Source organism: Lontra canadensis, unplaced genomic scaffold, assembly GCF_010015895.1.
Source record: "Lontra canadensis isolate GAN:19392208 unplaced genomic scaffold, GSC_riverotter_1.0 scaffold54, whole genome shotgun sequence".
Classification (NCBI taxonomy): Eukaryota; Metazoa; Chordata; class Mammalia; order Carnivora; family Mustelidae; genus Lontra; species Lontra canadensis.
Window position 1 is genome coordinate 10,075,239 of NW_022631048.1, and position 13,893 is coordinate 10,089,131.

Genomic DNA, 13,893 nt, shown 5'->3' on the forward strand with positions numbered 1-13,893 from the left:
AATATCATTCTCAATGGAGAAAAACTGAAATCTTTTCCACTAGGGTCAGGAACACGGCAGGGATGTCCATTATCACCACTGCTATTCAACATAGTACTAGAAGTCCTAGACTCAGCAATCAGACAACAAAAGGAAATTAAAGGCATCCAAATCACCAAAGAAGTCAAACTATCACTCTTCGCAGATGATATGATACTATATGTGGAAAACCCCAAAGACTCCACTCCAAAACTGCTAGAACTTGTACAGGAACTCAGTAAAAGTGTCAGGATATAAAATCAATGCACAGAAATCAGTCGCATTTCTCTACACCAACAACAAGACAGAAGAAAGAGAAATTAAGGAGTCAATCCCATTTACAATTGCACCCAAAACTATAAGATACCTAGGAATAAACCTAACCAAAGAGGCTAAGAATCTATATTCAGAAAACTATAAAGTACTCATGAAAGAAATTGAGGAAGACACAAAAAAAATGGGAAAATGCTCCATGCTCCTGGATTGGAAGAACAATTATTGTGAAAATGTCTATGCTACCTAAAGCAATCTACACATTTAATGCAATACCTATAAAAATACCATCCATTTTTTTTTTCCAAAAAATGGAACAAATAATTCTAAAATTTATATGGAACCAGAAAAGACCTCGAATAGCCAAAGGAATATTGAAAAAGAAAGCCAAAGTTGGTGGCATCACAATTCCGGACTTCAAGCTCTATTACAAAGCTGTCATCATCAAGACAGCATGGTACCGGCACAAAAACAGACACATAGATCAATGGAGCAGAATAGAGAGCCCAGAAATAGACCCTCAACTCTATGGTCAACTAATCTTCGACAAAGCAGGAAAGAATATCCAATGGAAAAAAAGAATATCCATTCTTCAATAAATGGTGTTGGGAAAATTGGACAGCCACATGTAGAAAAATGAAATTGGACCATTTCCTTACATCACACATGAAAATAGACTCAAAATGGATGAAGGACCTCAATGTGAGAAAGGAATCCATCAAAATCCTTGAGGAGAACACAGGCAGCAACTTCTTCGACCTCAGCCACAGCAACATCTTCCTAGGAACATTGCCAAAGGCAAGGGAAGTAAGGGCAAAAATGAACTATTGGGATTTCATCAAGATCAAAAGCTTTTGCACAGCAAAGGAAACAGTTAACAAAACCAAAAGACAACTGACAGAATGGGAGAAGATATTTGCAAACGACATATCAGATAAAGGGCTAGTGTCCAAAATCTATAAAGAACTTAGCAAACTCAACACCCAAAGAACAAATAATCCAATCAAGAAATGGGCAGAAGACATGAACAGGCATTTCTGCAAAGAAGACATCCAGATGGCCAACAGACACATGAAAAAGTGCTCCATATCACTCGGCATCAGGGAAATACAAATCAAAACCACAATGAGATACCACCTCACACCAGTCAGAATGGCTAAAATTAACAAGTCCGGAAATGACAGATGCTGGCGAGGATGCGGAGAAAGGGGAACCCTCCTACACTGTTGGTGGGAATGCAAGCTGGTGCAACCACTCTGGAAAACAGCATGGAGGTTCCTCAAAATGTTGAAAATAGAACTACCCTATGACCCAGCAATTGCACTACTGGGTATTTACCCTAAAGACACAAACAGTGATCTGAAGAGTCACGTGCACCCGAATGTTTATAGCAGCAATGTCTACAATAGCCAAACTATGGAAAGAACCTAGATGTCCATCAACAGATGAATGGATAAAGATGATGTGGTATATATACACAATGGAACACTATGCAGCCATCAAAAGAAATGAAATCTTGCCATTTGCGATGACGTGGATGGAACTAGAGGGTATCATGCTTAGCGAAATAAGTCAATCAGAGAAAGACTACTATCATATGATCTCCCTGATATGAGGAAGTGGAGATGCAGCATGGGGGGGTTAAGGGGGTAGGAGAAGAATAAATGAAACAAGATGGGATTGGGAGGGAGATAAACCATAAGTGACTCTTAATCTCACAAAACAAACTGAGGGTTGCTAGGGGAAGGGGGTTGGGAGAGGGGGGTGGGGTTATGGACATTGGGGAGGGTATGTGCTATGGTGAGTGCTGTGAAGTGTGTAAACCTGGCGATTCACAGAGCTGTACCCCTGAGGATAAAAATACATGATATGTTTATAAAAAAGAATAATAAAAAATATTAACGTAAAAAATATAGGTCGTCGAACCTCATTAATACCCTTTATATGGAAATTCCAACTGAGGGATTTCCTGAAGCACATGTGCTAAGTCCACAGCTGAAGTGCAAAATTAAAAGCATAGCTCTTATCATATACTTGTATCTCTCCAAATTCCTCTGCCTGTTCAAAAGTGGATATCTGCAGGGTGGGGCTGGGAAGAGGGGTCCTTCATTCCTATTTTCTTTTCCTTTATTCTTACCCCTTCCGGGTCCCAAGTGATTGTGGCCCTTCTTCATGGAGAAATGGCAGGGACCATGATTCCCCACTGCTCCAGCAAACTGTGGTGTCACAGTTTCTCCACATACTGTCTCATTAGGCCTCTCGTCTATGGCCAGGTGTCTAAGAGCAGTGGAGGGGGGTGAGGGACTGGCACTAGAGGAAGCGTAGCATCTCTTGCTGCAGCATTTGGTCTTTTCCTTTCCACATACTCAAAGATGTTAACCTGCTTGCAATCCCTTCTTGCCAGACACACTTCCATACAAAAATACTCCATGTGGCTTTCCTTTGGAAGTGTTTCTCACTCTTTCTGCACCAGACCAGTGACACTCTCTGGGAGTTCTCATGGAGAAACCATGAGGTATAGCTATCAGTAAGGGATCATTGATTCTGTGTCCAGTGCTATGGAAGGGTTGCTTCCTAGCAGACCCCCAAATCTACTTTCAACTACCTGCCCTGTGACCTAGCACTTTATAAGCACCAGAAGATTTGTTTTTTTCAAGGGAGACAGACAGATATGGAGGCATGCTACACAATTATCAAAACTAAAATACATGGCCTTGTGGAAAAATTAGGTCATCCATATGTCTAGAATAAATTATCCGATATACACTTTGTGTTGGTCACTTACCCTAATTAATGCATTTAAAAAAAACTACTTTTTTTACAAACAGGTTTATAAAAGGCTAATCATTCTTGCTAGTGTCTCCTTGCAATCTATGACTTAAAAATAAGAGTTCCTTATTCAGTTCTTCATAATTTTATGTGAAATTTTCTGCTGAATACTCAGTCTTATATCCATGCTCTTCTTTCTTGTTTGAATTTTTAAAAATTATAAAGCCCATGTCACGTTACCTCCAAGTCTTGCTCTGATGGAAATGTCTGGTATTGCCCTGGAATTCCATCTTCTGTCCTGTTTTAGTTCTTCTAATAAAATGGTTTGTCTTTTCAGTGTTGTTTGAAATCCTGTGTCTGGCCTGGGAACTCGATGTTGTGGTTTCACATCACTGAAGTCCACTAGACTTGGTATGGTTCTGCCAATGCCGGGCTTTAAGTCAGCATCACCACCAGGACTCAAAAACCCTGAACAGGAATCACCCAAGGGCACATCATCCCGAAGTGGAAATAATGGATAATCTCGCCCATATGGTGGGGGATAAGGATAGTGTAAATGGTAGTCCGGCAAGACTGAAGGGGGATAAGGGTGAAATTTAAGAAAAGTAGGGTTGCATTTCTTTTCAATTCTGCCATAGTTATGTCTGTCTTCAACTCCCTTCACAAAAGGCATGTTCATTTTCCTTAAGAGATTATAGTAGTGTGGGTAATCTGTATTCTCAACAGCCTTCTTTCCTGAAAGGATGGACCTTTCAGAGATACTTATCTTTCCAGGGTTGTACTGTGAATCCACATCCATGGCCTTTCTCTTTAGACTTTTGGATGACTGTAAATTAACTGCTTCTGATGACTCCTTTCTATTTAACCATAAAACTCACTATTTGCAATAATTGAGGATTGGTTAATTTAACATAAAGTTACTGAACTGGTTTTCTAAATATTGATAGTTTTTTTTTTTTTTTTAAAGGCAAGTATCTTTTCTTTACCAAAAGAAGTATAGGACATTAAGGGATCAGGACAGAAAAACAAAACAAAAGAGAGTCCTTGTTGCTTGGCAACAGCTAGAACTCTAACACATTGGACTATTTACTCTGTATGTCATAATTTAATTCTTAGGAAAAACAAAAATAGTCTTCTTAGTGATATTTTCATGATAGTTATCTTCCCACTGTCCATTTGTTGCTTATTTTCAAATGTTTCCATAAGTTGATATTTTATAAGTAAATGATATTCATTAGAGTACAAAGCAGTTAATCAAGGGAGAATGTATTTTTAAAGTATGTATCTGAGTAAAAAATTAAGTATTTACCTTATAGATACAATAAATTATAAAACTCACTACCTAAATAAATGTAAACTCAAATGCAGTGCAAAGAATGAACAGGTCTTATACTCCATTAACTCAGTGACCTGTTTTTTAAGAAAAGTAATAGTCAAAATACTATTTATTTTTCAAATGCCCTAAATTACCTTTTGGCTTCCAATGTATAGAATAAAACCAATGGGATTTTTGAACTCATTTCAGAAAACTACAGTAAGGTATGAGCTATTAGCTCACATGTTAAAAAAAAATGTATTGGTCATTTAAAAGCTCATTTCAATGAGATAATTTGGACTTGCATGAAAACTGCTACCACAGGAATTTTAAGTATTGGAATTTGGGCACAGGGCTCACACCAACCCTTCTGGAGTAAAACCAAACCAAACCAAACCAAACCAAAAACAAAACCTATGCAAACAAGAATGAGAAACCTAGTTGCATATTTCCAGCATTTGGCTTTCCCTCTTCAGATCCACAGCACACGTGAAGTACAATCTCCAGTGTAAGAGCCTACTCTCGGGTTGAATGTTGGGAATTTACACAGTGCATGAAGGTAGGAGGGACTGATAAACTCGAAGGCAGAAATAAAAAATCAATGATAGTCAAAAGTCCATTTGGTATTGCGCATAGAAATTAAGAGTACCTTTAGCAGGTATATACGTAGACATAGCGATTGGGCACTATTCAGTAAAGTACGTGCTTATTCGATGTGCTCAAAGGAACTGCAAGGTCTTGAGCAAAAGGCTGGCTAGATCCAAACCAAACTAAAACATGCTCGAACACAGTAAATTTATTTTTTTAAGATTTTATTTATCTATTTTAGAGAAATGAGAGACAGAAACGAGGCAGAGGGAGAGGGAGACTCTCAAGCAGACCCCATCAGCGAACCCTCTCCCCGCCTCCCACAGGGACTGACCCAGGACGCTGACCTCATGACCTGGGCTGAAGCCAAGAATCCGAGGCTTAATCAGCGGCACCACCCAGACGCCCTTTGAGCACAATTTAATTCAGAACCTTACACAGACTAGAAAGAATTTCCAAAGATGTAGATCTGGTCAGTGGAATAAACCGTGCTGCACACAGTCTACCAAACAGCTAACACACACATAAAAAGAGCCAGAGAACTCAAGGACTGTCCCGGTCCTGGTCCTGGTCCTGGTCCAGAAAGAGGCCTTATTCCTTTCTGCTCATTCTTTCCTTCCTCCTTTTTGTGCTCCTTCCCTCTTTTCAAAATTCACCGCGACCTGGATGCGCACCGTATGTGATTAAGATGGTGTCAAAACAGACGAGAACCTGGCTTCCAAGGGCCAGACACAGAACGGGGACAGCGGGCCGCGCGGGCTGCGATCCGCACGCACCCGAAGGCCTTCGACCTTCCGGACACACAACCGAACAAGCGAGGCGGCTGGGGAGGCGGTCGGGCTGTCCACTTTAAACCCTCTCCCGGAACACTGCGCCTCCGGCGAAGGGTCCCGTCGGTCTCCGCGGGCGAAGGAAGAGGCGCACGTCACCGCGGGGCATTCTGTATCCAGCGCGCACACCCCATTCTTCGCTGCGGCGGCTCCCACTGGCGCTCGTCCCTGGGTCGTAGCTCGTCCCGCCGAGCCCATCCTTCCCGCTGCAGGGCCGCCGACGCGCGATCGATCCTCCTACCACGTCGCGGCTGGGAACGCGGGCGGGTGTCTTCACGTCCTCCTCGAACTCGGGAGCAAAAGGCGACCTCCCAGGCCCAGCGAGGCACCCCGGTCAACGTCCTCTGCTCGGCCCACGAGGCCTCTCTCCGGGGCCACAGTCCTCTTTTCGGCCGCACTGGCGCGCGCGCACTTACCCCCCACTCAGGTGCCACCCATCCCCGGAGTACGGCGGGTCAGCCGGGGACGTCGGGGGCCAGGCAAGCCCCCGCACTCGGGTCCCACCGGCCGCTGTTCGCGGCGGACTCGCTCATGACGCCCGGTCAGCCCGCTCCGGAAACGGCCTCCCGGGGCCCAAGGACGCGCACTCCAAGGGAAGGGCGCGGGCGGCGGGGTCCGCGGCGCTTCTCCCGCACCAGAACCTTGGCAAGGGCCCTCGAGCATCGCCCGGGTCCCGAAGGCCCGGTCACGGGTCGGCACAGAGCACCGAGCGACAGCCCTCGGTTGGCGTCGAGAGACGCGCGCCAGGACACAGGCCGCCGCGCTCCTAGCCTGCCCTCGCCTCCGCCCCGGCGGAAGTGGCGGCCCGTCCTTCCGGCCTTCCTTCCGGTCCACAGTCCGCCGACTTCCGGCGGGCAGGTGGGCGCGCGCCGCCTAACGACCTTCTGCGCAGACGGTCGGCAGGCGGCGGCGAGTGAATGGAGGCCTCGGCCCCCGGCCGGCGGCGCCGGCGGGGCTGGCGGCGGGCTCCGGCCACGGGCTCCCCGCTCTTCCGGGCCGCGGTCGTCCTCCTGCTCTCCGCCTTCGTGGCGCGGGCGTCCCCGTCAGGTGAGGCGTCGGCGGCGCCGCCTCAGCTCCGCGGGGCGTCCCTCCCGCCCAGCCCCGCAGCGCCACCTGTCGGCCGCAGTTATAACATGCGGGGACGCCTGGGGAGGTCCCGTGGAGACGTTTTACGCCGCCTTTCGCGTCCTCCCTGGTGTCCAAAAAGTTCCATCCTGTTTGCAGATACGCGCGCACACGCGCGGGAGGGAGGGCTCAGCCGCCAGCGGCTAACCGGGACGGTGTTGGCTGCACTATGGTGTGCCCAAGTGTTAGGCTTTGTGAAAAAGGGTCTCCCAGCGTCGCACAGCGAAACTCCAGAGAGGTTTGGTCGGAATGCCAAAAATGGCGCAAAGCCGGAGAGACGAGAGCGCTTCTCCGGGAACAGTCAACGTAGCGCGATTGCGGACGCGGGCGCGGGAGGGGGAGGAGGGAGGAGGGAGGTGGGGTGAAGCCGTGGTCTGGGCGTCGGGCTCCGGAGGTTCCGTTCTGAGTAGGGGATAGCGGGTGGAGAAGGGGGTCCTTCCCGGTCGTGGTCCAGGGTCTTACCCTAGATGGGGTAGTCGGGGGGGGGGGGCGTCCGCTGGCTTCAGGTCCAGGCACAGGGCGGACCGGAGGACGGTGGACCTGGAGTAAGTGGGCGATACCTTGGTTCCGAAGCGCCGAGGAGGACGGACTGACGTTCACGTAGCATTGCCCAGTCTGTACCGCCTTCCCTTCAGTCCCTGCAACACCGCCCGAATCCCAAATGTGGTCTCTTCGCGCGGGTGAGGAAAGGAAAGCGGAGGTTCTAGAGTTTAAGGTGACGTTCCCGCGGCCAGTAAGGGGGCTTCCGACTTTCGGCCCACCCGCCTCCCTCCCTGTTAAATGACCTTTGGGTGGATGCTTCATTCCGTTTTTTATACCGCTCGCACCGCTGGGTCGTGCGCGCTCTCAGGTCCATTTGCTCATCCAGCAAGGATGGAAGATTCTCAATATATCATATTCAACTCTCGTTATTTAGTTTGTCTTACTGCAGGATGCTTGGTGCTGATTCTTGATACGTTGACATAAACATTGATCCTACTAGCGGGGGATCCGCCTATCAGTGGAGCTTATAATCTAACGAAAAATCATATACATTGTATACATGTGTAAGAACTGTAGCATAATGCCGTGCAGACGGCTCTGAAAGAGGCGCTGGTGATGGCGGGAAGGGACTATGAGAAGTGGTGAGGACAAACAGAAGGTTTGCAGGAGTAGGGTCTTGAAGCTTGGGGGCTTGGGGTTTTGAAACCGTATTCTAAGTGGCTGTAGAAAAAGTCCCGAGATGAGCTGCAGTCGGGAAATCAGTGAGTAGGTTAATTTCACCGCAGCACGAGGGGGAGAGTGGCGGGAGGGGAGATGCCGGATGTTGGAAGACGTTGACTTAAGGTCCCCCTCCAACCGAGATCAAGTATACTGTGATACTCTACCATTTGGTATCTTGGAATTTCTAATGAGGCAGGTTGCTGATAATTTCTTTTTGTTTTCGATAGTTGGATATTTGATTCGATTACCGAGAGGTTTTCACTTGACCCAAGACGCTGTGAAAATAGTGGGATCATCAAATTTTCCAGGTATTAATAAATAGATGTTCAGTACTTTTAAGAAAGTATTTAGCATTTGTTTAAATTTTATCGATCTTGTCCAAAAGGCTAATGTTCCCCAGACATCCCAGTCTCCTAAGGCCTTTCCTTCTATGGAAATGGATTATAGTTGTTCCCGTATGGTTTGGTTGATCCAGCTCTGATTCTGTTTGCTGTAACTGCTTAAGTGTGTGAAAATAATTCTCTAGAAGTTACCTAATTAAAATTGTCTAGTGTTCCTGCTTGTTATTATATGATTATGATAATATGTATAATATCTATTATAATTATTATATGATTATATATGATTATTAATAAACATATGTAGTTGAAATAATGCTAAAATATTTTTCAGATGGGATCTGTATTATAAAGGTTTCGATTCATAAGCTTTTCCAGTAGTCATATGAGAGGCATAGTAATTAAAACTTTCTTGGTGGTGGTTTGTTTTGTTTTGTTTTTTCGAGGTAAATTTGCATGCTTAAAATTCCCCCTTTTTTTTTTTTTTTAAAGATTTTATTTACTTATTTGACACAGAGAGAGGGATAGTGTGAGACAGCACAAGCAGGGGGAGCGGCAAGCAGGTGGGCAGCGGGAGAGGGAGAAGCAGGCTCCCTGCTGAGCAAGGAGCCTCATGCGGGGTTCAACCCCAGGACGCTGGGATCATGACCTGAGCTGAAGGCAGACGCTGAACTGACTCTGAGTCACCCGGGTGCCCCAAAATTCCTCCTTTTAAGTGAACATTCCAATAGTTTTTAGTATATTGCAATGATTTAGTACATTGCAAGATTTTGCAACGATCCCTGTGTGATACTGCAGCATTTTGATAGCTCCAAAAAGAAATGCCGTAGCCAGTAAGCAATCACTCTCCAGTCCCTGGAAACCACTAGTATACATTATCTATGAATTCCCCTGTTCTGGATATTTTATGTAAGTGGAATCATACATAGTGTGGTGCTTTGCATTTGGCTGCTTTCACCGAGTGTAGTGTTTTTGAGTTTATTCATGTCATATTCCATTTTATGGCTGAATAATATTCCATTGTATGGATATACCACTGTTTGTGAATCTGTCAGTTGATGGATTTTTGGGTAGTTTCCACTTTCTGGCTGTTACGAACATTGCTGTTACCACCACTCCTGAGGAAGTTTGTGTGTGAACCTACATTTTCAATTCTTCTGAATATATACCTAGAACATAGAGTAACTCTATGTTTAACCTTCTGAGGAACTGCCAAACTATTTTTTAAAGAGCCTTTACTATTTTACTTTCAGACCAGCAATGTGTGAGGATTCAGATTTTACAGCGGCCTTGCCCACACTTGTTACTGTTTATCTTTTTTTATTATAGCCATCCCAGTGTGTGTGAAGTGGATTTTCAAGTGGTTTTATTTTGCATTTCCATAATGTCTAATGACGTTTAAGACCTTTTTATGTATTTAATGAATGTTTGGTTATCTTCTGTGCAGAAATATCTGTTCAAGTCCTTTACCCATTTTTTAATTGAGAGCTTTATTATTGAGTTGGAAGTTATTTTTAATACATTCTGGATTCTAAACCCTTATTAGATATTTTATTTACAGATATTTTCTCCAATTCTATGGATTGTGTTTTCACTTGAAAATTTTCTTTTTAATTTTAAACTTTTAATTCTAGCATAGTTAACATAAAGTGTTCTATTAGTCTCAGGTGTAAGATATAGTGATTCAACAATTCTGTGCATTACTTAGTGCTCGTCACACACGATGAGTGTGCTCCTAATCTCCTTCACCTATTTCTCCCATCCCTCCACCCATCTCCCCTCTGGTAACCATCTGTTTGTTTTTTCTCTGTAGTCAAGAGTCTGTTTCTTGGTTTGTCTCCATTACTTTTTTTCCTTTGTCCATTTGTAAACAGCCCAAATGTCCATCAGTTGATGAAAAGATAAAGAAGATGTGGTGTGTGTGTATGTATATATTCCACAATGGAAAATTACTCAGCCATAAAAAAGAACAAGGTCTTGCCATTTGCAGTGCGAGGGATGGGGCTAAAGTGTATTATGGTATGGGAAATAAGTCAGAGAAAGACAAACACCATATGATTTTACTCAGGTGGAATTTGAGAAACAAATGAATAAATGTGTTTTCACTTTTTAAATCGTGTCCTTTAAAGCACACATTTTAGACTGATAAAGTCTGATATCTATTTTGCCTTTTGGTACTAGTGTGTTAGGTGTTGCCTACTCAACAGTTAAAGTTTTACTCCTTTATTTTTTATAAGAAATTCATAGTTTCAGCTGTTATGTTTAGGACTTTGATCCATTTTGGATTAATTTACAAGCTTGAGGTCAAACCTCATTCTTTTGCTTGTGGATATCCAGTTGTTCCAGCACCATTTTTTCAAGATACCTTTTTTTTCCCTGTTGAATTTTCTTGGTGCCTTGCTGAGAAGCTGTTTGCCATAGATGTTTGGGCTTTTTTCTGGACTCTAAATTCTATTTCATTGATCTGTCCTTATGCCAGTGCCATACTGTCTGGATTTCTGTTGCTTTAAAGTATGTTTAGAAATCATTAAGTATGAGTCCTTCAAATTCACTCTTTTTCAAGATTGTTTTGGCTATGCTGGGTCACCTGCAACTCCATATTAATGCTAGAATCAGGTGGTTCATTTCTGCAGAAAAGCCCATTGGGATTTGAGTCAGGATTGTGTTGAAGTGTAGATCAATTTTGGGAGTACTGGCAAATTAATCACATTAACTTTTCCAATTCATGAGCTTGGGAGTATCTTTCCATCTACTAAGATTTTCTTTAATTCCCCTCCGTGTTGTTTTATAGCTACTGGTGTACAGGTCTTGCACCACTTTTGTTAAATTTATTCCTAAGTATTTTATTGTTTTTGATGCTGTTGTAAATGGAAAGGTTTTATTCAGGTTTTGGATTATTCATTGCTATTATATAGAAATACAATTGAATTTTTTAAATTTTTGTATTCTATCACCTTCCTGAATCATTTATTTAGCTCTATTTTTTTTTTTCTTTTAAGGTGGTGGGGGAGTTATTTCTTAGGATTTTTTAGGTATAAGATCATGTCATCTGCAGATAGAGATAGTTTTATTTTTCCCTTAACAATCTGGATGCCTTGTTTTTTTGTTTTTGTTTTTGTTTTTTTTTCTTGCCAGTTGTTCCAGCTAGAACCTTTGGTTCAGTACTGATGACAACAGATATCCTTGTCTCTTACTCCTGATCTTAGATGGGGGAAGGTTTCAGTCTTTCAGTATGAAATATTTCAAATATGACTTTATCTGTGAGTTTTTTGTAGGTGGATTTTATTAGATTGAGAAATTCCCTTCTGTTCATAGTTTGTTGAATGTTTTTATTGTGAAAAGATGTTGGATTTTGTCAAATCCTTTTTCTGCATACATTGAGATGATTGTGTGTTTTCTGTCCTTTGTTCTATAGATATAATTTGGTATTACATTGATTGATTTTTGTATCTTGAACAAGAAATGCAATCCTGGGATAAATCTTGATTATGATGCATAATTCTTTTTCATGCTGCAGGATTGGCTGCTACTATTCTGAGGATTTTTATGTCTGTATTCATAAGGGAAATTGTTCTGTAGTTTTCTTATGTTGTCTTTGTCTGATTTTGGTTTTAGGGTAATAGTGGCTTCATAGAATAAGTTGGGACATGTTCCCTCTTTTTTTTTTTTTTTTAAAAGAGTTTATGAAGTGTTGTTAATTCGACTTGTTTGGTGAAATTCACTAGTGAATTCACCTGGTGCTGGACTTTTCCTTGTAGAAAGATTTTTAATTATTAATTCAGTCACCTTACTCAGACTTTGTTTTCATTATGGTTTTTGATGAGAAATAAGCTACTAATTTAAGGATCATGTGTATGTAACAAGTGGCTTCTCTTGCTGCTTTCAAGAGTCTGTCTTTTTGGACTTTAACAGAAGATTATGATGTGTCTAGGTATGGATTTCTTTGAATCGATCCTAATTTGAGTTCATTGAGCTTCTTTGATATGTAAATTTGTGCTTTTCATCAGTTTGGGGAAGTTTTATCATTATTTCTTCAGCTATTCTTTGTACCATTTAACTCTCCACCCTTCGGTGGAACTTGTATTATGCATACAATGGTGTGCTGGGTGGTTTCCCACAGGTCTCTGGTGTATTGTTCATTTACCTTTAGTTTTCTTTTTTCCTTCTTTCTTAGACTGGATAATTCCAAATTGATTTATCTTGAGGTTTTCTGATTCTTTTTTCTGCCAGCTTAGGTCTGCTTTTAATTCTTACAGTGAGTTTTTCAATTCAGTTATTTTACTTTTTATTATTTTTTAAATTTTTTTTATTTTTTAAAGATTTTATTTATTTATTTGACAGAGAGAGATCACAAATAGGCAGAGAGGCAGACAGAGAGAGAGAGAGAGAGAGGGAAGCAGGCCCCCTGCTGAGCAGCGAGCCTGATGTGGTACTGGATCCCAGGACTCTAGGATCATGACCTGAGCTGAAGGCAGAGGCTTAACCCACTGAGCCACCCGGGAGCCCAAGTTATTGTACTTTTTAATGCAGAATTTCTTTTGGGTTCTTTTTTTTTTTTTTTTTTTGTAATAACTTCTGTTTCTTTATTGATATTCTTTGGAGAGAAATCATTTTCATACCTTTTTTTAGTACCGTAGACATAATGTTCTTTGATCATATTTAAAATACTGATTTAATTTTTCTTTTTCAACGTTTCTTTGGCTATTTGGGGTCTTTTCTGTTTCCATACAAATTTTAGGATTATTTGTTCCAGCTCTGTGAAAAATGTTGGTGGTATCTTTAAAGAAGTTATCAAACTCAACACCCAGAAAACAAATAATCCAGTCAGGAAATAGGCAGAAGACATGAACAGGCATTTCTCCAAAGACATACACATGAAAAAATGCTCCACATCACTTGGTATCAGGGTAATACAAATCAGAACCACAAAGAGGTAACACCTTACACCAGTAAGAATGGCTAAAAGTAATAAGATAAGAAACAATAAATGTTGATGAGGATGCAGAGAAAGGAGAATCCTCCTTTTATACTGTTGGTGTGTTTGAAAACTGGTACAACCACTCTGGAAAACAATATGGAGTTTCCTCAAGATGTTAAAAATAGAGCTACCCTGTGACCCAGCAGTTATACTACTGGGTATTTACTCCCCAAGATATAGATGTAGTGAAAAGCACATGCACCCAAATGTTCATAGCAGCAATGTCCATAATAGCCAAACTGTGGAAGGAGCCGAGATGTCCTTCACCAGATGAATAGATAAAGAAGATGTGGTTCATATATACAATGGAATATTACTCAGTCATCATAAAGGATGAATACTTATGATTTGCATCAACATAGATGGAACTGGAGGGGATTAGGCTAAGTAAAATAAGTTAGAGAAAGACAATTATATGGTTTCACTCATATGTGGTACATAAGAAACAGTGCAGAG

At 42.2% G+C, this 13,893-nt stretch overlaps 2 protein-coding genes across 2 annotated transcripts in view; one reads left to right on the plus strand and one right to left on the minus strand.

The window, feature by feature from the left end:
- The window catches only part of SPATA48 (spermatogenesis associated 48), a 63,156-nt gene extending 59,201 nt beyond the window's left edge, over positions 1 to 3,955 (minus strand). Inside the window, exon 1 of the mRNA XM_032874930.1 lies at positions 3,301 to 3,955. Within this exon, the coding sequence (XP_032730821.1) occupies positions 3,301 to 3,859 (559 nt within the window). The 5' untranslated portion in view covers positions 3,860 to 3,955. The remainder of the gene's footprint in view (positions 1 to 3,300) is intronic.
- Positions 3,956 to 6,687: 2,732 nt separating this feature from the next.
- Positions 6,688 to 13,893, plus strand: part of ZPBP (zona pellucida binding protein) — a 104,999-nt gene continuing 97,793 nt past the window's right edge. The window contains exons 1-2 of the mRNA XM_032875012.1: positions 6,688 to 6,840; positions 8,349 to 8,429. Coding sequence (XP_032730903.1) covers positions 6,711 to 6,840; positions 8,349 to 8,429 — 211 coding nt within the window. The 5' untranslated portion in view covers positions 6,688 to 6,710. The remainder of the gene's footprint in view (positions 6,841 to 8,348; positions 8,430 to 13,893) is intronic.